The sequence below is a fragment of the Panthera leo genome, chromosome D3, assembly GCF_018350215.1.
Source record: "Panthera leo isolate Ple1 chromosome D3, P.leo_Ple1_pat1.1, whole genome shotgun sequence".
Lineage (NCBI taxonomy): Eukaryota > Metazoa > Chordata > Mammalia > Carnivora > Felidae > Panthera > Panthera leo.
The window spans coordinates 77,231,878-77,255,734 of NC_056690.1; the positions used below are offsets into that span (position 1 = coordinate 77,231,878).

A 23,857-nucleotide genomic window follows, 5' to 3' on the forward strand; every position below is an offset into this window, starting at 1 on the left:
ATATACCACGACATTTTCAGTCCCATTTTCACAGATGAGGCAGAGAATTATTAAGATGACGCAGAGAATTAAGTAACTTGTTCACGGTCATAAAAATTAGAATCGAGCAGATCTTTCTGGATCTAAAACTGTCGTGCACTTAGCCATTATACTGCATTCTGAACTCCGAATTCACACTGGATGAAAAAGTATAGTGACTGCTTGTGCTCAAATGTGATGGAGACTGTATGGAACAACTACGTAGCCAGAAGAAAGGGAGAATTTGCGTGCCCAAATTGCTATAAAACATCCTGGTGTCCTGTGTGATGAAAACATTAATGGCACCAGAAATCGGGCCAGGAAGCCTTGTGTACCTGGCGGGTTTCGTAAGTAGTTTGCTTGCTTTTGCCCCAAACTATCCCGTAGTTGTCTGTGGGTGGCAGTCTGACTCGGAGGAAACCAGGCAATTCGTGCTAAAAACATTCATCTCCAAGATCTGCAGCCCAGTTTACAAAAAAAAAGTCTGGGCACAGATTTCGAGCAAATTTCCTTTAGGTATCTGGACGTCTAGGAACCACTGCCCTTAGCCATGCCGTACACATCAAAGCCTAAAACGGGGTCGCCAAGCGCGGGTGCCGGTAGCGCCGCCGGACACACGCAAGTCACCGAGTCAGCTGAGCGCGACCGGGGGTGGGGGGATGGGGGGCCGGCGATGGAGAGCCGCGTGCTTCCCTCTTCGGCGTGAGGCAATCCTCCTCCCACGGTCTCGGGAAGCCCCGACGTAGCAGGCTTCCTCGCCGGAGCGCAGCCGCCCGGGCGTAGCTCCTCCACCGCTTCCTCCCCCGGCTGCAACCACCCGACCCTCCCGGCTCAGGCCCGACTCCACCTCTCCGGCCTCGGTGCGCGCGCCGCCGCGAGCGGGCGGCGGCGGCGAGGGCAAAGGAGACGCGCGGGCGCGCGTACGCGCGCAGGGGGGCGGGCCCGCCCGAAGCCCCGCCCCCTCGGCACGGCCGGCGCGCCCCGCCTGCCCGGCTCCCCGAGGCAAACCTGTCTCGGCCGGGCGGGGAGCAGAGCTTCCTCCTCTGAGCGCGGTGCGTCGTCGCCCGATTTGTCCTTCCGCCCCTGCCTCCGCGGCGCCGGGGCCCGCGAGGGGGCGAGCGGAAGGTGCGCTGGAGCCGAGGCCCGCGATGCGGCCGGCGGGAGCCGCGGCCGTCGCGGGGTCGTCGGCGCGGGACGCGTCGCTGTGCGGGGAGCTGCTGCAGGCCCCGCCGCCCCCGGCCTCGCAGCCGCCTCCGGCCGCGCCCTCGGGCCCGCCGCTCCCCGCTGCGAGCGCGACCCTCAACCGTCTTCCGGAGCCGCTGCTGCGGAGGCTCAGCGGGAGCCTGGACCGAGCGCCCGAGGGCCGGGGCTGGAGGAGGCTGGCCGAGGTGGCGGGGAGTCGGGGGCGCCTCCGGCTCAGGTGAGGGACGAGGGCGCGGGGGGCGTGGGGACAGGGGCGGGGTCACGCGGGGCGGGCTGGGGCCGGGGGCGCGCGGGGGAGCGAGCGGGCACGCGAGTTGGGGGGGTGGGGGCCGCCGCTCCGGGCGCTGGGGTGCGGCAGGGGTCGCCCGCGTGGAAGGGGCGCAGAGGGGAGATCTCTCGGTCGGGAAAGTCGTGGGAATGCCAGAGACTGGAGGTTGGACCCTCCTCCCCTTGAGCTGAAAGGGAGAAGTGGAGATCGACCCGGCGGGTGGGGGGTTGGAGAGGAGGAAATCTGTCTGGAAACCACTAGGATAGGGCAGTCATTCCAGAGGACTTAACAGACAAAAGAACGGGATACGGGCACAGACCTGGAAGACCTAAGGAAGGTTAGGAAGGAGAAGTGCAGGTCAAGAGATAATGAGAGCGAGGGGCTCGGGTGCAGGATTTGGAAGTTTTTATAATAGGGAGAGAGTGATGGTGGGAAAGACTGAAACTAAACTCCCCACCTTCCTCCAAACCAACTTAACCAGGTTCTCTTCTTCACTTCGCCATGAACACTGAGCTAGAAGTAAAAACTATTTTCCTCTCACCCAGGCTTGAAACTGCGAACTCTTGGTCTCAGGACTTCTTTACACTCTCAAGAATGATTGAGGACCCCAGGGAGTTTTTAATGTGGGTTCTATCCGTTATATACATGTGCTGTGCAGTGATATTTACCGTATCAAAAAGTAAAAGTAAGAAACGTTAAAAATATTTGAGCTTATTTGAAAAGGATAGCCCATTCTACATGGTAGCAGAAATTACATGTTTCTGGGGGCGCCTGGGTGGCTCTTAATATCGGCTCAGGTCGTGATCTCACCTGGGATCGAGCCCCCCCACCCCCCCCCCCCCGTTGGGCACTGTGCTGATAGTGCAGAGCCTGCTTGGACTTCTCTCTCTCTCTCCCTCTCTCTCTGTCTCTCTCCAAAATTAATAAATAAGCATTTTTTTAAATTACATGTTTTTGTGAAAAAACAGAGTTTTCAAAACCAAAAAAATAAATTAGAAAAGTGGCATTGTTTTACATTTTGAAGATCTGTGCCTTAACTGCAGAGAACTGGCTTTTCTCTGCTTCTGCATTGGGTCTGTTGCACTGTCGCAGGTCACGTTACACCGGGTACTCCAATGTACGCTTTCTCAGAGAGTGAGCGAAAATTTTCGCTAAGTCTCATCTTAGTGTCGCTGTGAAAAACCGTTTTGATCGTGTGGACCCTGTGACTGCACTAGGAACTACACTAGGGATGCCCAGACCATACTTAGAACCGCCCCTCTCTACCATCGTTAGGATTTTGGTCTGCCTTTGAACCCCTTAGAAGTTTTGTTTTGTTTTGTTTTTACCTTCTCGTGTAACTAAACTTTGTCTGGTACGGTTATTTGCACCATTTCTTATGAACTCCTTGAGAACAGGAGGCATCACTTAAGATTCTGTGTGTTACGCATACAACCTGTCTTAGACACGACAAATGCTTTTGAATTGAGAGGGGAATCATTCATTCAGAATTATGCTTATCGAGTGCCTATTATTTGCTGGAAGTTCCAGAAGATAAAAAGATGGCAAATATTTAGTTCCTATTCACAAAGACTTCTATAGCAGTGGACTGTTACTCTGGGACATTCACAAATAACATGTTAACTGCTGTGTTGGGTGTGGATAATAACAACAGTGGGCTTTTATCATTTATTGATCACTTAGTGTATACCAGTGCACGAAGTATTTACATACATTATCTACTTTAACTCTCACAACGACCTCGAGTTTCAGAGTTTGGGGTTAAACCAGAGTCATGAGGGTTTAGGATTCTTTGGCCACAGAGTGGAGTAGTGATGTGAGGTTGGAATTAAGAAGTGGTAAACTTCTGGGGCGCCTGGTGGCTCAGTCAGTTAAGCGTCCGGCTTCAGGTCAGGTCACGATCTCGCAGTTCATGAGTTCGAGCCCCGCATCAGGCTCTGTGTTGAAAGTTCAGAGCCTGGAGCCTGCTTCGGGTTCTGTGTCTCCCTCTCTCTCTCTCTGCCCCTCCCCTGCTCATTCTCCCTCTCTCTCCCTCTCTGTCTCTCTCAAAAATAAACATTGAAAATTAAAAAAAAAAAAAAAGTGGTAAACTTGCAAAATTGAGACAGATGGCACAATTTTTTTCTGTTCTAGGGAAAAAGCAAACATGCTTCTTTTAGGGAGAGGGAACTATGCAAAGAAAATCCAAAATACTGTTATGCTAGGTCCATAGATTGCTGAATTTCTAGACTTAACAATGCAAAAAGTTGTCTTCCTTGGGGGTCAGATCATCAGATCTGTGATTGGTTAGTTTGTGATTAGTACTCTCGTTAGGGAAGGCTCTGGGTTTTCCTGAGGACCTGGGAGTGAGGACTCCTAATTTGGCAGTGGAGGAAAGAAAAGGAAGGAAGAAGGCCCTGCCACCACCGAGGAAGTGTGGATGCCCGACTTCAGGTGCCCAGTGTACCCCCCCCCCCACCCTGAGCCCCAAGCCTTCAGTCAGGTTTTGCTGATGACTCCAGAGTGGTTTGCTTGACAAAGTAACAGGAAAGTTTGAGGCCACATCTCTGGTGAGGGTGGTGTAGACAGAAGGGCCGTAGCCTCACAAGATGTGACAAGCAACAAAGGGCGTGCGTTCGTGGAATCTGACGGTTCTGGGGTGCGAAGTCTGAAACGAAATTGGTGGGGTTTCACCAGCCTTCCTGGAGGGTGAAGATTAGCTCAGAGTAGGTGACTGGTGGTCGGAGGTGGGGGCGGCCCTGCAGGTTAGAAAACTGGGGAACACTGGGGGCCCCCGGGTGGCTCAGTTGGGTAAGCATCCGACTGCCGCTCAGGTCATGATCTCACAGCTCGTGAGCTCGAGCCCTGCCCCAGGCTGGCTGATGTCAGCGCAGGGCCCGCTTCAGATTCTCTGCCCCCCTCTCTCTCCGCCCCTTCCCTGCTCATGCTCTCTCTATCAAAAATAGATGAATATTAAAAAAAAAAGAAAGAAAACTGGGGAACATTGCCGTCGTATACCTACTAAAATTTGAACCACATTGACATAACAGAAAGTTAGCACGGGGAGCTTCGGGGGCTGGAGAGGAGCAGAGGAGGGGGCCAGGTAAGCTGGTAATGTTCACTCTGTGGAAGACAAGTTATTTCAGAGTAATTTCATGCTGTTGATCGAAGAGCACCTAGATTGCACACAGTCCCCGAGGTATTTTCCTCCAGTGTCAGAGGGAGGAATTGAAGCGTGAGGGTGGGTGCAAGTGAATAACAGTTCCCGTGAGGGTGTGGGCCTTTCCCTGGAATCTTCAAAGGCCGCCTGTTGTTTGTTTTCACTCTTTTCTCACTCTATACGTGTCTCCTGAAACCAGCTGAGCATTTAATAAGTAAACCACAAGAGTCCGTTCTGAACTGTCCATCGGGGATCAGGAGTCATTGTAAGTGTTTTCATTTGATTGTGGGTGACCCAGAATCAATCTTGGCCTATAATTCAGGTCCCCACAACCGTGTGCGTATGGGAATCCCCTGAACACAAACCCGGCCCTAATGCCCTTCCCAACCCGCCTGGTGCTGGACAGCCTTTGCTGTCGGCGGAGACAGGTGCGGGTTCTGAGTGTCCAGCCCAGGCTACATAAATTGTGTGGTGGCCCGGAACATCGAGGCGCCAGAGGTGACACAGCTCCCAGGAGGCTCCAACGCTGCGCGCGTGCTGTGCAGGAGGGAGCTTAGGACGGGGGCGGGGGGACGGGGACCAAGGAAAACCAACACAGAAGGCGCTCCTTAGCCCCAGACCTCTGTCCTCACTCAGTTCACGAGAGGCCTGAGAACACGTGTGAGAAGCCGAAAGCAGAGATCTCCTCCCGTTTCTGTCTCTTCGGCCTGTCTCTTCGGTGTCTGAAATTCGGAGTGCTTTAGGAGTCAGGCTTCGTGTCTCTTTACCTATGCGTCTTCACCCAATCCCCTTCTTGGTTTGTCCTTAAGTCTCATGACGATACAGATTTAGGTGGATGACTCTTCGTTCGCATCTTCAGTCCATGTCTTTACTTTGAACCCCCCGGATTCCTACGTGTACGTGCCTATTTTCCGCCTCCTCTTGAATGACTAACAGATATCTTATCTGAAACGTAACATGTCCAAAACTCAGCGTGTCTTCCCCAGCAAAACTCTCTCTCGTGCAGGTTTCTTCATCTCAGTAAATGGCAGCCACAGCCCTCCCATTACTCAGGCCCCATACTTCACAGTTATTCTTTTTTTTTTTTTTTTTTTAGATGTCTATTTTTAAGAGCGAGAGAGAGCATATGTAGGGGAGGGGCAGAGGGAGAGGGAGACACAGAATCGGAAGCAGGCTCCAGGCTCTGAGCTGTCAGCACAGAGTCCAATGCGGGGCTTGAACCCACAGACCGTGAGATCATGACCTGAGCCGAAGTCAGCTCAACCGACGGAGCCACCCAGGTGCCCCACGTCACGGTTATTCTTGACTCCACTTTCACACCACATCCATTTTGGCAGCAGCCCTCAGCCAGTGCACCTTCAGTGTGCATCTAGAATCCAGCCTCCGCGGCTCCGGCACTGGGCCAAGCCACCGTCATCTCTCCGCCGGTTCATTCCGATAGCTGCCTACCTTCCACTCTGCCCCCACCCCCGGGTGATTCTCAGCATAGCAGTAAGAATTATTCTTTTAAGACATTCGGTCGGGTCTTACCCTTCCTCTGCTCAAAACCCTTCCATTGCTTTTCTAGTTCGGTGTAAAAACACCATTTGTTTACCAGTTAGCTCTTAGACCTTGTTGTCTTCCTCCCTTTCTCCACTGTCGGTGCACCTGCTTTCTTGCTTTTTGCTTGAACGCAGTAGGATCTTTGCACTTGCTCTTTACTCAGCATGAGATGGTCTCCACGGGTGAAATGTATGACTTGCTCTTTACGTCTTCACGTGTTTGCTTACGAGTTACCTCCTTCAGTGAGATCTTCTCTGATCACGTTATTTAAAATTACCCTGTGCATCTGCTTTGCTTTGTTTTTCTCCAGAGCACCTATGACCTTTGGATGGACACACACACACACACACACACCCCTCCGTTTGTCTGCCTTTGCGGGTATACATGTATATCTCCTCCTGTAGAAAAACCCAAGACGTTAAGGGAATTTTGTCTTGTTTGCTACCATATCCTCAATACCTAGGAAAAATGGCTGGCCTATTTTAGGTGATTAATAAGTAGTTGTTGAATTAATGAATAAAGATTCCAAACAGTAAATGTTCCAAGAAGAGAAGCAAAAGAACATAAAAGCAATGCACGGTTCGTACCCTAAGGGATGTAAAATGTGTTTTGTTTGACTATATATTTTTTGAAGTGAAGGTAAATATAAATATTTTTAAAAGCAAAACCCTTGGGGCACCTGGGTGGCTCAGTCGGTTGGGCGTCCGACTTCAGCTCAGGTCATGATCTCACAGCTCGTGGGTTCGAGCCCCGCGTCGGGCTCTGTGCCAACAGCTCAGAGCCTGGAGCCTGCTTCAGATTCTGTGTCTCCCTCTCTCTCTGCCCCTCCCCTGCTCATGCTCTGTCTCTCTCTGTCTCAAAAATAAAAAAAAAAAAAACAAACAAAAAAGCAAAACCCATTTGTTTCAGTAATAGTCTTTTTTTTTTTAAATATTTATTTATTTTGCAAGGGAGAGTGAGAGCCCGCTGTCGATGCAGAGCCTAACATGGGGCTCGAACTCGCGAACTGTGAAATGAACTGAGCCAAAATCAAGAGTCACCACGCTTAACTGACTGAACCACCCAGGCACCCCTAAAAACAGCCCATTTGTTTCAGTAATAGTCTTTTAACTTAAATGAGAAATTCCAAATTAGGGTTGGCAGAAACCACTACAAAGCACAGTCTTTACGGGAATGTAACTAAAAAAGGAAAGATGTAAAGGCTGGATGTGTATAAGCATCCTCTCTGCTGAAAGCCAGTGCCCATGCGGAAAATCAGTAAAAAAGGAAAGGAGATACAGAATCTTGTTTTTCTCCTGTGCCTCTTGTATTGGAAATTTTTGTCTACTTCAGTTTTACCTTTCTTCATTTGGAAGAAAGACGTCAAACTGTTTCTCATTTTTTTCTATATCAGCATAAATATTAAAGCATCACCTGGTTACATTTGGTGAGATATACCAGATTCTGATAACCTCTCTGAATCATAAAAAAAAAAAAATTATATTTAGCTTGCAGCATCCTTGTTTTTATAAATCTCATATTCTAATTATCTCAAAAAAAATTGGTGATCCTTAAGCTATCTCTAATACTGGTTCCTCGACTTGGACATTACAGGGACTAACAAAAGAAAATTTCCTAAAATGGAGGACCAGTGGGTATCTGCAGCTTTTGTTGTTTCTATTGTTATAGTCACCATTCTTCCATAAAAGAAAAGACACTTGAACACTGAAAAATAGGAAAGACCATCTTAAAGACAAAAAGACAGTCTTAGCGTCCTTTTTTTTTATTTAAAAAAAATTTTTTTTAACGTTTATTTATTTTTGAGACAGAGAGAGACAGAGCATGAACGGGGGAGTGTCAGAGAGAGGGAGACACAGAATCGGAAGCAGGTTCCAGGCTCCGAGCTGTCAGCACAGAGCCCGACGCGGGGCTCGAACTCACGGACCGCGAGATCATGACCTGAGCCGAAGTCGGCCGCTTAACTGACTGAGCCACCCAGGCGGCCCATAGCGTCCTTATTTTTATCATTTTACCATGGGCTTCAGATTGGGCTGCCACTGGTCTATGGTCCAGAATTTGGGAACAGTTAACCTATATTATGATGAGTCACATTTAACAAAAATCGAGTATTGAATGTATTCATTTAACTGAGACACTTGGAAAAGAATGGTGAGTATAGAGACAGGAGGCCTTGAAGGACATGATCAGGTTACCAAACTAGGAACTACTCAAAATCATTTTTTTAAAATTTCTCTTCATGTTTATTTATTTTTGAGACAGAGAGAGACAGAGCATGAACGGGGGAGGGTCAGAGAGAGGGGGAGACACAGAATCCGAAGCAGGCTCCAGGCTCTGAGCTGTCAGCACAGAGCCTGACGTGGCCTCGAACTCACAAACCGTGAGATCATGACCTGAGCCGAAGTCGAACACTTAACTGACTGAGCCACCCAGGCACCCCTCGAAAACATTTTTAAGGAAAAGCTAAAACAGTTTCAGAAATTAGCATGATTAGGAAATTGATATTCTTTTAATATCCCCGTATTTTTATTGCATAAGAAAAGCTCACTTTTATTGTGTTATTTGCCACACACTAAGCGCTTGGGGCATGGATTATCTAACAATCCTATGAGGTGGATGATACTGCCAGTGAAATTATTTTGGTTGGATACATTTTTTTTTCTAAATTTGTGAGATTACCAATTTCACTGCAGAATTATAAATCTTGAGTGACCATTACACAAATGCTCTGGTGACCTTTTAATAAAAGCGATCAAAATGAATATGGAATAAGGTTATTCCAAGTCATATGAAAACTTGCGGACCTGGCACCTGCCACAGCTTTAATACTGTTACCCCTTCCATCTCTCTAGCTTCCAGCCTTTTTAGTTACGATTCAAATTCACTCAGTAATCATTCAGTTATGAGCGACTAATACGGGCACGACAGGTTTTAGGTATCGAGGGGTTAAAAATATAGGGTTTCTGTTGTCAAGGAGTTCGGTGACCCAGTTAGATACAGAAGACATGGATATGAAAGAAAAGCTCGTGGTTTTAAGGCAAAATGGTGCCAACTGAGATGTAGAGAATCGGGGTCTGCAAACAATGACCCGAGAGCCAGATTTGCACCACTACCGGTTTATGAGCTAAGAATGGTTTTTATATTTGAAAAATTGCAAAGCAAAAGACAAGGAAGAAGAACACGCAGTGGACCGTATGGCTCATAAAGCCTAAAATATTTACTCTCTGCCACGTGACACAAGTTTGCGAACCTTTGGTATACGAGAAGAGCACCCTCAGGAGACCGTGTCTAAAGTGTATTTGGAGGACTTGCGTGGTCTGGGCAACCTCACAGAGAAGCGAGAGGTATTGGACTTTCATTTAAACTGGTAGGGAAGAGAAAGGTCTCTCTGAAGGTGTGTGAAGTGCGAATTCTACAGACTATCATGGAGATTACCCAAAGGCTTTGGTTGGCCTTTGTTGTCGGTCACGTCTCTTTGGGAAGATTATTGGGGGGTTTTTGTTGTTTTGTTTGGTTTTACTTTATTGTTTTTCTTCTCTTGCATGTTTCATACTTGTGCTTTCCCTTCCTATGAAATGGTTGAAGTCCGTACTCCTTGTCCCATTATTTCTGGCCTTGTACAGTCTGGTCTTAAGCTTTCTAACCTTGTATACACCTACTGAATACAATGACATTGAAAAAGAAATGGCATGTGTACGTTAAATGGTGATACTAAAAAGAAATCGTTTTAACAAAAGGATGAGACCTAAAGATTCTTTAGAGTAGAGGTCAGCAAACTTTTTGTATAAGGAGCTAAATATAAATAGCACATGTGTTCAGCTTTGCAGACCAGCTACTCACATCTGCTGTTGTAACAGGAAAGCAGCCATCCATGTTTGTAAAGGTATGTGTGAGGGAGCATAACTGTATTCCAACAAAACTGTTTACAAAATCAAGTGGCTGGGTGGGTTTGGCCCTTAGACCAGAGTTTGTCTTCCTCCTGCGATAGGGTATTTCTAGGTGCTTAGAAGTACTGTACTTTGAACGTCAGTAGCACTGATAGTCTTTTAAAAATTGTTGATAAAATAAGCACACATAGTGAAAATTCGACGATACAAAAGGTTCATAGTGAAAAGCGAATCGTCCAGCTTTGAGCTCTGCTGCACTGGCTCCCCTCTGTAGGACAATCCCAACTACGAGTTTCTTGCCCATCTTTTCAAAGTTAGCTCTACATATAAGAAAAACACGTATTAATAAAAAATGGTATCATGCAGAAAATACATTGTTCTGTATCTTTATTCGCATGATCACACACACAAGGACACTACTTTGCTAATATAAAATACCATATGTTAAGTTTTTTCCATTTTTCAAGATGTCTCAAAGATCTGTGCCTCTTTCTTGGGTCATATTACACTTTATAAAAAGTGCAAGAAAGAGTAGAGAAGTGTATCTGATCTTTTTATTCCCTGTTCCCAAATTAAAGTAAAAGTTTTGGTCAGTATCAAAGCTAATTTCTCTCACTTCCTGTTTAAAGAGTTCTCTCATCTTCTTTTTTTTTTTTTTAATCTTTTTTTTTTTTAATTTTTTTTGAATGTTTATTTATTTTTGAGAGAGAGAGAGACAGAGCATGAGCAGGGGAGGGGCAGAGAGAGAGGGAGACACAGAATCTGAAGTAGGCTCCAGGCTCCGAGCTGTCAGCACAGAGCCCGACGCGGGGCTCAAACCCACAGATCGTGAGATCATGACCTGAGCCGAAGTCGGACGCTTAACTGACTGAGCTACCCAGGTGCCCCTGATCTTCTGATTTAGTAGTCATGGGAGCTGATCTGGAAAAGAGCATAAAGAGGAATCCCCTATGAAGGCAGAAGGAGGAGGAAAGGACAGTAGCATTCATAATGTAAATAACTTTTCACTACTCAGCGACTCGCAGCTTATTCCCTATAACACCTGCAGTCATGCCAAACATATAGCAGGCATATCACGTTGGAGAAAGTTGTTGACTTGAATTAAATCTGTCGTTTGCAGCTGTCTGGACTTGGAGCAGTGTTCTCTTAAGGTCTTGGAGCCTGAAGGAAGCCCAAGCCTATGTTTACTGAAGCTAATGGGTGAGAAAGGTTGTACGGTCACAGAACTGAGTGACTTCCTGCAGGCTATGGAGCACACCGAAGTTCTTCTGCTTCTCAGCCCCCCAGGTAGGTTCTTCTCCTAGCGTATTCTCCAGGAGTTTGTGGAGGCAGACTGAGAGGAAAATATCTCATTTGACAATGAATTGTGTTAAATGGTTTTGGAAAATGTAAACGTTTGGAGCCTCATTTTCTCCCCCAGGTTGAGACTAAAGAACACACAAAAAGCAAATATAACACAGAAACACCGGTTTGATTGTGGTTCAAAAACATCAACTAGATAGAAGACATTTTGGGGACAAGTAAAACAATTTGGATTTAACATGCATGTTAGATATTAGGGAATCATCATGTGATAATGGTGGTGTAGTTCTGTAGAAGAATGTCTTTATTCCAAGGAGATGCATGCTAACGTATTTAGAGGATGGGGCGCCTGGCTGGCTTAGTTGGTAGAGATGAGACTCTTGATCTCAGGGTTCAAGCCCCACGTTGGGTGTGGAGCCTACTTAAAAAAAATTGTGACGTATTTAGGAGTAAGATTTCTGTAATTTATGTTGAAATAGTGCAGCCAGGGGTAAGTCAGTAGAGGCTGTGACTCTTGATTTTGGAATCACAAGTTCAAGCCCCACATTGGAGGTAGAGATTATTTAAAAAAAAAAAAAAAAAAAAAACAAAACAAGAAAGAGATAGTGCAGCCCAAAAAATAAATAAATACGTATTTATTGATATGCGTGTATGTATATGAGGGAGATAAAGCAAATATGACAGATGTTTAGTGTTTAAGTATTTTGCTAACATGATGCGTTTGAATTGTTGATCGACTCATCCATGGTTTTTTTTTTTCCTGAATATACCAATATTGAGTGAGACTGCTTCCTTCCAGGGTCAGGTGTGAGGAATAGGAAAAGCCTCCCTCCCCTACAACTATACATGGAGTCGGTCCTGGGCAGGCAAGTCAGGCAGGAGAGACCACGTGATCTAAGTCACCTGATGGTAGCGGCACCGCAGACCTTCCTTCCCAGGGGTCCAGTTTGCCATTACGGGTCCCACTAGAAGCAGAGAAGCCGGTAGAAGATTAGTAGGGCCATGGGTTAAGGACTTGTGCTCGCTGTTTACGTGGTCTTGACATACGCAGTTTTTACTACGTAGCCAGGTTACTTGTGAAAATATTTTTAACTTAACACAATTCAGATCTTACTGTTTACTTAGTTCTGAGGTTCGGGAATTGGGGACACACGGCAGTGGTAGTTCTGTTTACCAGAAACCCCAACTCAGCTCGGCGTAATGAAGGGAATAAATTCTCACTGAAAAGTCTTGAAGCAGGTTGGGCTTCAAGAGAGGCCAGAGACAGTGTTTTCAAGGAATCGGTTTGTTTTCATCTTTGCCCTTCCTTTCTTGTTATTGGCTTCCTTCCAAGAGTGACTTTCTGCATAGTTGCAGGGTGCCTACTGATTGTTCCTTGCACTCATCTGTGTCCCGGCAGCAATCACAAGATTGATTCTAGTTAACTCCTTTTGATGACATGCCTGTTCCTCCCAGGAGGGACGGGGCGGAAATAACCCCTGCTAATGCAGCCCGCATCTCAGTGACATTGTCTGTCACCAGTGGGTGAACTTCTTCGTGAGGCGACATTTGTTAACTTTTATATCCCCTGTGCCTTGACTAGGACTCAGACGTTGTGACGATTGAAATCTGCCAGTCTGGGGCACTCAGTTAGCTTCTAAGTTCTCGTACTTGATACAATACCATAGCGGGGCCTCCGAAAACGCAAGAAACCTCTCCAGGAAGTAAATACAACTTTTAGATCTCGTTATCTTTTTCAATAATCACACTTAATTTCTCTGACTCTTGGTTGCCAAGTCTGTAAAATGAGAGTAAGTGTTCTCTCCCTGGCGGACCTGCAAGAGTGGTGTGGAATAATGTCGCCTCGAGCTGCCTCCCCACCACCGCAGAGGCCTCCCATCTCGTGACTTCTGCTGGATCACTGGCCTGAGATCTCGGGTTTCTGAGTTTTTGAAGTTTCCATGCGTGAAGCTGGGCTTTACTGAACTTGAGTCACATATTTATTTATGTGTAACGATCTGCCCGAAATTTTTGACTATTTTAGATTTTGACTTTTGACAACCCAGCAGGGAATGCAGAGCCGACCTAACAAGCATCAGTTGTCTCCCCTGCTTTTGACAGGTCCGTTTCTGCTCTCTGTGTTTTTCTCCAAATGGTAGGATTAGCACATTACTGGGGGTGTTCCTCTGTGCAGATCATTCTGATATTTGGCCTACAAGCTTTTTGAGAGTTATCCCCTGGGACTTTCTTGCATTTGAGGGGAGAACAGGCAAAGGAAAGCAGTTTCTATGTTAACATTTTTATGTTAACACTTACGCACTGTTTCTGTGAAGTTTTATGTCATATTAGCCGTATAGTATCCTTTGGGAATCAGCTGTTACTTGAATATTAAGTATTGATTTAAGAGGACATATTTTAGGATCTGAATAATGCTCAGTAACTTCAGGAAGAAATAATTTATTGTTAGCTTTCTATGTACATTTTACGTGAATAATCTAAAACTATATTTGCAGGGGTGCCTGGGTAGCTCAGTCGGTTAAGCGTCCGACTTCGGCTCAGGTCATGATCTCACAGCTCGTGAGTTCGAGCCCCGTGTCGGGCTGTGCTGACAGCTCGGAGCCTGCAGCCTGCTTCAGATTCTGTGCCTCCCTGTCTCTCTGCCCCAACCCACTCGCATTCTGTCTCTGTCTCTCTCAAAAATAAATAAACATTAAAAAAAATTTTTTTAAATAAATAAGTAGAAAATAAAACTATATTTGCAGATACCAGAATAAAGAAATGTAAGAATTACAGAGAGGGGCGCCTGGGCGGTTCAGTTAGTTGAGCGTCCAGCTCTTGGTTTTAGCTCAGGTCATGATCTCACAGCTTGTGAGATCGAGCTCCGCATCAGGCTCCACGCTGACAGCACGGAGCCTGCTTGGGATTCTCTCTCTCCCTCTCTCTCTCCCTCTTCTCCCCACCCCCAAATAAATAAATTTTTAAAAAAATAATTATAGAGACAGTTTTAGTATTTTAATAAGGATATTGAGAATAAAAAATATTGTAATTAAGAAGGAAAGCTTTGATACAATCCACTTAATTGGGGATTTTACTCATTCGTTCAGTAAACAGTGTATCGTATGATACTGTGCACCAGTACCTTTACCATTCCAGGCGTTGTACTTGGTGCTGTGATTCACAGATAATTAAAACCAAAGTTCTTGCCTAGGAAAGGTTCATAGTCTAACAGGAAAAACAAAGCTGTCAATGATCACGTCCTCCACAGTTGTAAAAACAAGTGCGTATAGAGCAAGTCTTATCTGATCTTCAGTTTTTCCTTTTCAGTGTATTCCTGTATCTTGGTGAAAAAACAAAATAAATAGATCCTCGTATTTTCTCTCTTTTCTGTGGTAAGGTAGTTTCTTACTACCACAGAAAGTCCAATGACTTGTCTCCATAGAGAAGTCTGCTTTTGGTGAGTAGGGTGACTTCTGTCCAAGATGCTTTGAACCTCTGAACAGACCTTTCAGACCTAAATGCAGAAATAAGAGGAAACTTTAGGTTCCTTTGAGTCTTATTTTGCCACATTCCGTTCCAGTTTGTGAACCGACAGCCAGAGATAGCCATAAGAGAGGGCTGTAATAAGGAGTTTCTCTCTTTTTCTGAGAAGCTGGGTTTCTTTTACATATTTGTTTTGGTAGCCAAGAAGTAGCTGGGGCAGACGTCCCCCTGCCTCTAACTGGAACGATCCCTTGACTAGGAGCCAAGCTCAATGGCCCCTCACTGAGCATGGGGTAGAAGCCAAGGGTAACTCACCCCTAACTTCGTGCTCTCCATGGGCTCTGACACCTAGTACATTTTCTGAAGGAGCCCCATAGGATTGAGGTTTACCCTCTTCTGCTTTGTTTCTAATTGGGCTTTTTTTTTTTTTTTCTCTCTCTAACTGGGCTTTTTCACAGCACGTGGATTGGCTAGCTGCTCCCCACTCCCAGTTTACCTGGCCTGTCCCTTATGTTAGAAAAATTGCATACGGTTTTTATGTGCGGATGGTGCCCGTCCCCATTTCCCAGCACTCATTGCTTCCCTATTTTATTCCCTTGCTCATCTCACTGGGAACTGGAGGGGAGTGGGAGCGTTGAGTGGGTGCTGACATTGTTTGAACCATAGCTCCCATAATGGTTTTTTAGACCATTTTTTTAGACCTTTATTTTCTCATTAAAGGACCCAAAACCCTGACTCCAAGGGACCAGTATTGGCATCTGTATCCTTTGCAAATACTGAACCTAGATGTGCAGTTGAAGATGTGTGTGTCTTCTGTTGTAAGCGAAAACATGTTGAGTAGATTTATAGGCCCCCTCAGTTATGCAGTTCTGTAGATCACAAAATGGCTGCCAAGGAAGTGATGCCCTGACCCAGAATTTGTTAAGCAGAGCCTCGACGATGGGGGATGGTTAGAGAGAACGAACGTTGTCTACATGGGTTTCATCAGATGAATCCCAGATTTCACTCTCTGTACGTATCGGACAGCTCTGGCTGAGATCTCTTCAGTGGCGTCTTTTCCATTTGGCCCACACCTTTTTTAGTTCACATCACTTCACTTTTTTTTTTTTTAAATGCCTTTTAGCACACTTAACTGTTAGTTTCTGATACCAAAATTTTATGTTTTATTATTCTTACTGTCTTTAAGACAGGAGCCAAGGTGGTTGACTGTTATTCACTCATTTGCAAAATACCTTTAGTTCAGAATCATCTTCTCTTTATAGTTCTGTGAAGGAACAGAACTGTGCTGTTACGAACATTTAAATTTTAAATGTGAGCACGTATTTATGTAGAAAGTAAGATTTCCAGTGCTTATCACTTAGCCCGAGTCACAGTTATTGACAAAAGTAGATTAAAGCCCAGGTCTGCTGACCTCAACCTGGACTCAGTGTCATTTCTCTCATGGCTAGGAAATTTCTGTGCTCTTTGAGAAGCTTGGTGATGAATTACTACCCCAGTTGCCACTTTGACCCATGGACGGCAATTTTCTGTCCTTGCCTAAGTAAAAAACACTGCTACTACATCTCATAAGGGACTTTCCGTGTTTCGGGAGTGACCGAAATTTCTGAAAGGAAAATACCAAGAAGCAAAAAGAGGCGACAGCGGTATGGATGGGAATAAAGATAAGGGAGAAGGGTAGAAAGGTAGAAAGGCAGTGGTGAGGTCTGAAAGAATGTGTGTCTGTGCCGAGGTTTCCAGGGTCAGTGGCCGATGTGGGAGAAGAAGGGGTATGATGAGGGGACGAGGTTTAGCCAGCGTAGGTGCAAATGTACCCTGACTTGTAAGGGGGACATATATGGACTTGCTGTGGTTGTGTTGGGGGGAGGTCAGTGGAGGAAGAGAAATGGGATTTATTCTGGGATAATACGAGGAGGCACTTTTCAATGATAGCTTAGAAATCCTTAGAATAACTTGGAGGAAGAGTTTTGGATAGAAGCTGATGGAAAGAAATTTTTGGTTCATGGTCTCTGAAAACAGACGGATTGTAGTGTGTACAGTACTTGTAGAAGTTTCCGGAACAGCTGTTTGTAAATTGCATCAGTATTTAAATGCATCTCAAGAGACACTAGCCTAAAGGAAAGCTATTGTGAATCTTCCTGTCACCATAGGGAATCACCCTAATTGATGTTTTGCAATTCCAGCAGGGTTTTGAGTTTTCTTGGTCAGTATCACGAATGTGTGATCTACACAGGTTTGTGTTGAATGCACGATCCCCGTGTTCCATCGTACCTGGTTCAGACTCTTCCCGGCTTACAGGAAATCAAGTAACCTCTTTGACTTCTTTGCAGATGTTATCTGAAAATAGACTTGTTTGCCAGGAAGCTGTGTATTCGCGCTTTCAAATAGAACTTTCATTTGTTTGCCGTGGTACACCCTGCGTAGCCCTATGCCATCTTCCCTCCTTACCTTTGTTCAGCACCTTCTGACTAGTGGGCGCTGCGCGAGGGTGGTTACAGGTTGACCATGGTTCCCTGCCGCACAACACTACGTGGGAGGAAGGAAATTTGTGTGGTTAAGGCATGGGAGGTATTGTGACTTCTTGTCTTTACTACTCACCAAGGGCAGTTTCCAGATCACGTGGTGCCTTTCAGTTCTCAGTCTTTGAAGCATGAAGTAATAAATACATGTCTTTATTTGCTTTGCTTGTTGAAGACTAGACTACTGAAACTGGTGGGACAGGACAGATGTATAAGCTGAGTTTGAGTGTACATTAAAAATCATTTAGTCTTATCTCCCACACGAAGGAAGGATACCCTTTTAGGACATCCTGACCCTGTGGGCCCTTTGTCTGTTTAGAGTCATTCATTTCTTTGTAAGACACTATAGGGAGAAAGCCCTTTAATTTACATCACTCTTCTCTCTTTGTATAATAGGAGAGAATATTTGCCGTGGTATATTTATGAGCACTGCCTGGCGCTCTCACGAGGCAGACAATTAACACGGGAGGTGCGCTAAGGAGGGGCGCCTGGCTGGCTCAGCTGGTGCAGCATGCGACTCGATCCCAGGGTCGTGAGTTCAAGCCCCACTTTGGGTGTGGAGATGACCTAAAAATAAAATCTTAAAAAAAAACCAAAGTTGGGGGGATACCTGGGTGGCTCAGTCAGTTAAGCGTCCGGCTCTTGATTTCAGCTCAGGCATGATCTCACGGTTCATGGGATTGGACCTGTGTTGGGCTCTGTGTGACAGCACAGGGCCTGCTTGGGATTCTCTCTCCCCCTCGCTCTCTGCTCCTCCCCTGCTTTGGCACATGCTTGCTCTCTCTCTCTCTCTCTCTCTCTCTCTTTCTCAAAATAAACAAAATGTTAAAAGTGAAAAAGAACCACTGCAAAATAACTATGGATGTGTTAATTCAGTGTGGTAATCACTTCACAATGTGTATGTATATTAAATTATCACATCGTACACCCTAAGTTTATACACATTTCATTCGTCAGGTGTACCTTCATAAAGGCGAAGAAAAAAAAAAAAAAAAGAATCACCGGGTTAACAAAAGCATGGGGATTTTAAAGCCCAAGAAAACCTAGGTTGCATTCTGGTTCTGCCATTTTACAATGGAAAAACAATTAGTCTCAGAGGTTAAATACTATACTCAAGGTAATTTGGATGACTTTGCAAATAACTCCATTTTCTTCATTGTAACGTAGGTGTAATCAATATCTAACTCATATGGTTCTTGTGAGGGTTAGAGATCAAAACGCCTGGCACGTATAAAGCAGTCAGTAGTTTTTATTGTGACGGTGATACGTGTTCATTCAACAAATACGTGTTGAACACTCAACTGTTCTCACCATAAGCCAGGCACTATTCCAGATGTTGGGTAAACTGGTGACGAAGACAAACGAGATCCTTATTGTCCTGAAGCTTCTGTTTCAGTAGGTGAGACAACGAAACAGGGATTTCAGTTGGTTCGTGCAGTGAAGCCCACAAAGTGGGGTGAGTATAATAGAGAAGGTGGGGGTGGGGGATAGCTAGTTTAGAGACATTTCCCAGCGAAGCCAGAGACCCAGCAGGTGATGAGAAAGAAAGCGCCTGCCGTGAAGCAACAGGGGGCTGGAGGGGAAATCCAGCAGAGGACTAGTAAGTGGAAAGGTAGAAAATAGCTGGCTTCTGAAAAGAGGGGCCGGTGTGGCTGGAACCAGGAGAGTAGGAGGGGACGAGGTTAGAGGCATCGGTTTATGTAGGACCTTGAGACCATGATGAGGGGTTTGAATTTTATTCTAAGTACAGTATGAGGTCAGTTGAGGGTTTTAATCAGAGGAATGATATGGATTGATTTATGTTTTAAAAAGGCATTTTGGGGGCGCCCGGGTGGCTTAGCTGCCTAAGCGTCCGACTCTTGATTTTGGCTCGGGTCATGGCCTCGTTGTTTGTGGGTTCAAACCCTGCACCGGGCTCTGCGCTGATGGCACAGAACCTGCTTGGGATTCTGTGTCTCCCTCTCTCTGCTCCTCCCCTGCTCGTGCTCGCTCTCTCTCTCTCTCTCTCTCTCTCAAAATAAATAAAAATAAAAAATTTAAAAAAATAAATAAAAAATAAAATTGGGGGCGCCTGGGTGGCTCAGTTAGACGTCCGACTTCAGCCCAGGTCATGATCTCGCGGTCCGTGAGTTCGAGCCCCGCGTCGGGCTCTGGGCTGATGGCTCGGAGCCTGGAGCCTGCTTCCGATTCTGTGTCTCCCTCTCTCTCTGCCCCTCCCCCGTTCATGCTCTGTCTCTCTCTGTCTCAAAAATAAATAAACGTTAAAAAAAAAATTAAAAAAAAAGACATTTGGGCTGCTGGTTGGAAGCAAGGAAACCAGTCTACAGGCTCTAATAGGATTCCATCAGCATCTGATGGTGGCTTGGGTTACGATCATGGCGTTGAAGATGAGGAGACGTGGAAAAGCGCGACCGACAGGACTTGCAGAGAAATTACTTGTGAAGAATGAGGGGTTCGGGAGGACTGCTCTAAGTTTTCGCCCTGAGGAGCTGGATGGAAGGGTCGGCTGGGATGGAAGACGGCAGGGCCTCATGCAGGAGTAGACCTTGTTCAAAAAGGATTTGGGACTCGTCAAGTTGGAGGTGGCTAGAAGACCCACATTTTAAAGCCCGTTTGGCCACAAGCCCTGTGTTTTTCCGATTTATATTTGTTCCCGTCTTTTGTTGTTACAACTTTTTTTTCTTTCTTATCACACATAAACCTTGAAAATCAGAATCTTTGTATCTTGAAGTTGTGACATAAGCCTTTCCTGGCCAAAGACTCGCATTGGGAGTGTTAAATGCAGTGCTGTGAGTTGGCCGCCGAAGTGAGCGCATTCATCCCATTTTCTGTCTTCAACATGTATTTTCCAACCAACACATGAGACAGATTTCAGAAGAACTCTGTTCCTTCTTCCGTACGGCGCTAACATAAAGAATTAACGAATGGGAAAGTTCTTCCTTGGCAAAGGTTTCAAATTCTTTTTTGAGAGGATGTGCTCTCTTTACTAGAGATTTTCCAGGGTTTCTCCAGACCCTCAAATGTAATAATTGTGCGATCAATATTTATTTTGGATTTTGGTTTTATTTGGTATCTTTCTGGAATGCTTTTCACTTACCCATTTCACCTTATTTACTATTTTTGTTCTGGAAAGTTTAGTATCTTTGATGTGTTAAGACTGCTTTTATTTGGACTCACTCCTCTTCAGTTGTAATCTTGTTTTGTTCCTTTGGATTGGTGGGTTACAGAGGAAAAACCTACTGTTATCAGATCATATGCAGGATAGATGAGGAAAGAAAATAAAACTAGGTACAGAGAATTACATTTTACAAGTTTTTTTTTTTTTTATTTAAACCCAAATTAGTTAACGTATTTACAAGTTTTAATGACCTTTCCTTCTTCCTTCCTAAAAGCCAGCCAACCCACTTTTCCATATTATAACCTTGGCAAATGTAAAATTTCCTAACTTTGGTTTCTTTTGTATCGGTCATGTGATGCTGCATAACAAATTACCCCCAAGTCCCAAGCTTAATACAAGCAGCATTTATTACTTCACACAGTTTCTGAGAATAGGAACCTGGAAATGGCTTGGCTGGGTGGCCTTGGCTCCAGCTTCGGCCTCTGCCGAGGTGGGAGTCCAGCTGTTAGGCAGGGCTGCAGCCGTCTGGTTTGACTGGGGTTGGATAGTTCTCAGGTCGTTCACTTACAGGGCCTTCGGCAGGAGTCCCAGCTGTCTTTCCTTATCACTCGGGCCTCCCACCGGGCTGCCTGAGCATCCCCATGTCAGGGCAGCTGGCTTTCCCAGAAAGAGTAACTGAGAGGGAGGCGGGATGGAGGGCATAACATTATTGACTTAGGATCATCTTTAAAGCTTTCCAAGTGTCGATGCTGAAAGTCCTTTCTCAGATAAGAAATGCCCGTATCCCATATTTCAGATTTATATCCTGCTGTTCTGTTTCCGTGCCTTTGTGTGTGCAGAATAGTTTCACTTTAATGCCAAGTCATAACATTAAATTCAGATGTCTTTTGGAGACGTTCTCAATGGCCAACACTCATCTTATCGTAACAGTGCCCCTAACTCAGTTGAAGTGCCAGCCGTATGAGCGTTTCTGACCAGGTGTTTGACAAGCCAGCACTGAGAACTGCATCATGAGTGCTGTCTAGCAGACATCTGTTTAGAAGGTGCATCCTGATTCCAGAGGTGTTAGAATGCAGAAAAAAGTTTTCTAAGAATTGAAGAAACAGGGCAAACAGTTTTCTCCTCCAGTCATGGGAAGTACAGTAGATCAAAGTCTTCTGGGGATGAGTTTCTTTCCTCTTGGTTTTACAAAGCCTGGAGCTCACAGATGCCTAGTCTGATGGGGAAGGACACACGAACGGGCAGTTTGCAACTGGAATGAATGTGCAAGTTATTTCCACGATACTTTTTTCTTTTAATTTGGTTTCAGAAACATAAACAAGGAAAACCTCTCTACCGTAACTTAGTTAACTTTTTTTTTCTTTCCGTCTTCCTTTCTTTCTTTTCTTTCTTCCTTTCTTTCTTCCTTCCTTCCTTTCTTTTTTTTTTTTTTTTTTAAGGAATAAAGATCACCGTAAACCCAGAATCAAAGGCAGTCTTGGCTGGACAGTTTGTGAAACTGTGTTGCCGGGCAACTGGACATCCCTTTGTACAATATCAGTGGTTCAAAATGAATAAAGAGGTAACTTTTTAAATGTACTTTACTTTCTCAGTCATAAGAGAGAATGATAGTAAATTAATTAGCATCATTATCCTCAGCGTATGTTTTAGAATTTTGATCTGATAGACAAGGCTGTGTTATTACTGAAGTAGTGAAAAATCATCATTTTGCTAAGACAGTCCCAAAAATTGTCATGTTAAAAAAAGGTGAGCAATAATAAAATCAATTCTTTAGTCACTAAAAATTGTGGAAATTAGGAATCACCCAGAGCAACAACGTTAACAGACGGTAAATATTGCCAGTACATTCTAACATATCCATACAGAACTCCTTACAACAAATTATATTCCAGCCAAAGTCTCGCTTTTTTTCTTTTTCTTTCTTTTTTTTTTTTTTTTTTTTGGAAAATAACTTTATTTTCTTTGAGGGTGTGGACAGATGTCTAGTCTCAGGACTTCTGGAATCGCTTCTTGCTGCCAGCAGCCTTCGCGACTTTGAGCTCATTGAAGCACGGTCTTGCTCGAGGGCCGGCGCTGGCCCACTGTGACCGTGCTGCCCATCCGGATCCCCGAAGCAGGGGGACAGGTGCACGGGCGTGTTCTTGTGGCGTTTCTCGAAGCGCTCGTCCTTTCCCCTGCAGCGGAGGAGGTCTCAGTGGATGACAGCGGTCTTCGGCGTCTTCATCCCGGTCACCACACCAGGCAGAATCCACCCTCGGATGGAGACATCGGCACTCAAGGGGCATTTCTTGTCAATACAGGGGCCCTCAGTGACCTCCTTGGGCATCTTGAAACCCAGGCCGATGTTTTTATAGTTTCGTGGGAGCTTCTCCTTGCCAGTGTCTCCCATCAAGACCCGCTGCTTCTTTTGAAAGATGGTTGGCTGCTTCGGGTGGGCACACTCAGCCTGAGGGTCCGCCATCTTCCCAGCTGCCCGAAGAAAGGCAGCCGAAATCTTTAATTAAGATCTTTCAAAGGTGACATGGAAGGTTAATGGAATATTATTTTAAACATTCCATGTAACCATTACATCAAAAGATTTAGGCTATTGTGGTAGATTCTGAAGTAAAATTCAGGCTGGTGGAGGGGAGCGTTTATTCCTCTTGTGGAAATATTGTCTCCCTGCACCACCCAATAAGGAATTTAAAATCACGTATTGGAATCCTTTTTTTCTTAAAAGTTCTTTGAGCTCTCTGCCACTGGGCTTTTCCCACCAGTCTGTCCGGCCCGTGCTGTGTCTCACTTTAGTGGGCCTCTCTCCTCTCTTTCCACCTCCCCTCACTCCCTTTCCTCCTAGATTGTACCTTGAAACTCCATATTCTTTTCACCCTGCTAGTCAAATAACTAAGCTTTCTTCCGAATTCAGTGCGAAGTCTACATTTGCAAACCCGAAACTAAGTTAAAGAGCCATTCTGAGATTATCATCTTTCCTTTAATGGGATCATTCTGTGCCTTAGAAGAAATCTGTGGTTTTGTGCCATTTTTAATTTCCATCCCTTACGCACAAGTAAGGTTAGAGCAGCCAGACTGTAGTGAGAGATCGCGTGTAGCCTCTGCTGTTAGGCCTCTGTTGGAACCCTGACTAGTTATTAGTCATGTGAATTGCTGTCATCCGCGGTTACGAGGATTTAATGGACAGGATGTTTCATACACTAGGCTTTCCAGAAATGGTAACTAAAGTTATTTTTAACAGGGCACCTGGTTGGCTCAGTCAGTTGAGCATCCAGCTTCAACCCTGGTCACGATCTCGCTGTTTCTGGGTTTGAGCCCCAAGTCAGGCTCCGTGCTGACAGCTCAGAGCCTGGAGCCTGCTTCAGATTCTATGTCTCCCTCTCTCTCTGCCCCTCCCCTGCTCACGCTCTGTTTCTC

General features: G+C 45.4%; 1 protein-coding gene and 1 pseudogene across 3 annotated transcripts in view; one reads left to right on the forward strand and one right to left on the reverse strand.

Annotated features, from left to right (window-relative positions):
- Nucleotides 1-1,033: 1,033 nt before the first annotated feature.
- MALT1 (MALT1 paracaspase) overlaps nt 1,034-23,857 on the forward strand; it is a 62,022-nt gene continuing 39,198 nt past the window's right edge. For all 3 annotated transcript variants that reach the window (XR_006195537.1, XM_042911469.1, XM_042911470.1), the window contains exons 1-3: nt 1,034-1,438; nt 11,175-11,341; nt 21,889-22,010. Coding sequence is in view for 2 of the 3 variants with exons in the window: in XM_042911469.1 (XP_042767403.1) it covers nt 1,167-1,438; nt 11,175-11,341; nt 21,889-22,010 (561 nt within the window). In the remaining variant the exon portion in view is untranslated. The remainder of the gene's footprint in view (nt 1,439-11,174; nt 11,342-21,888; nt 22,011-23,857) is intronic.
- Nucleotides 22,418-23,038, reverse strand: LOC122204183 (annotated as a pseudogene).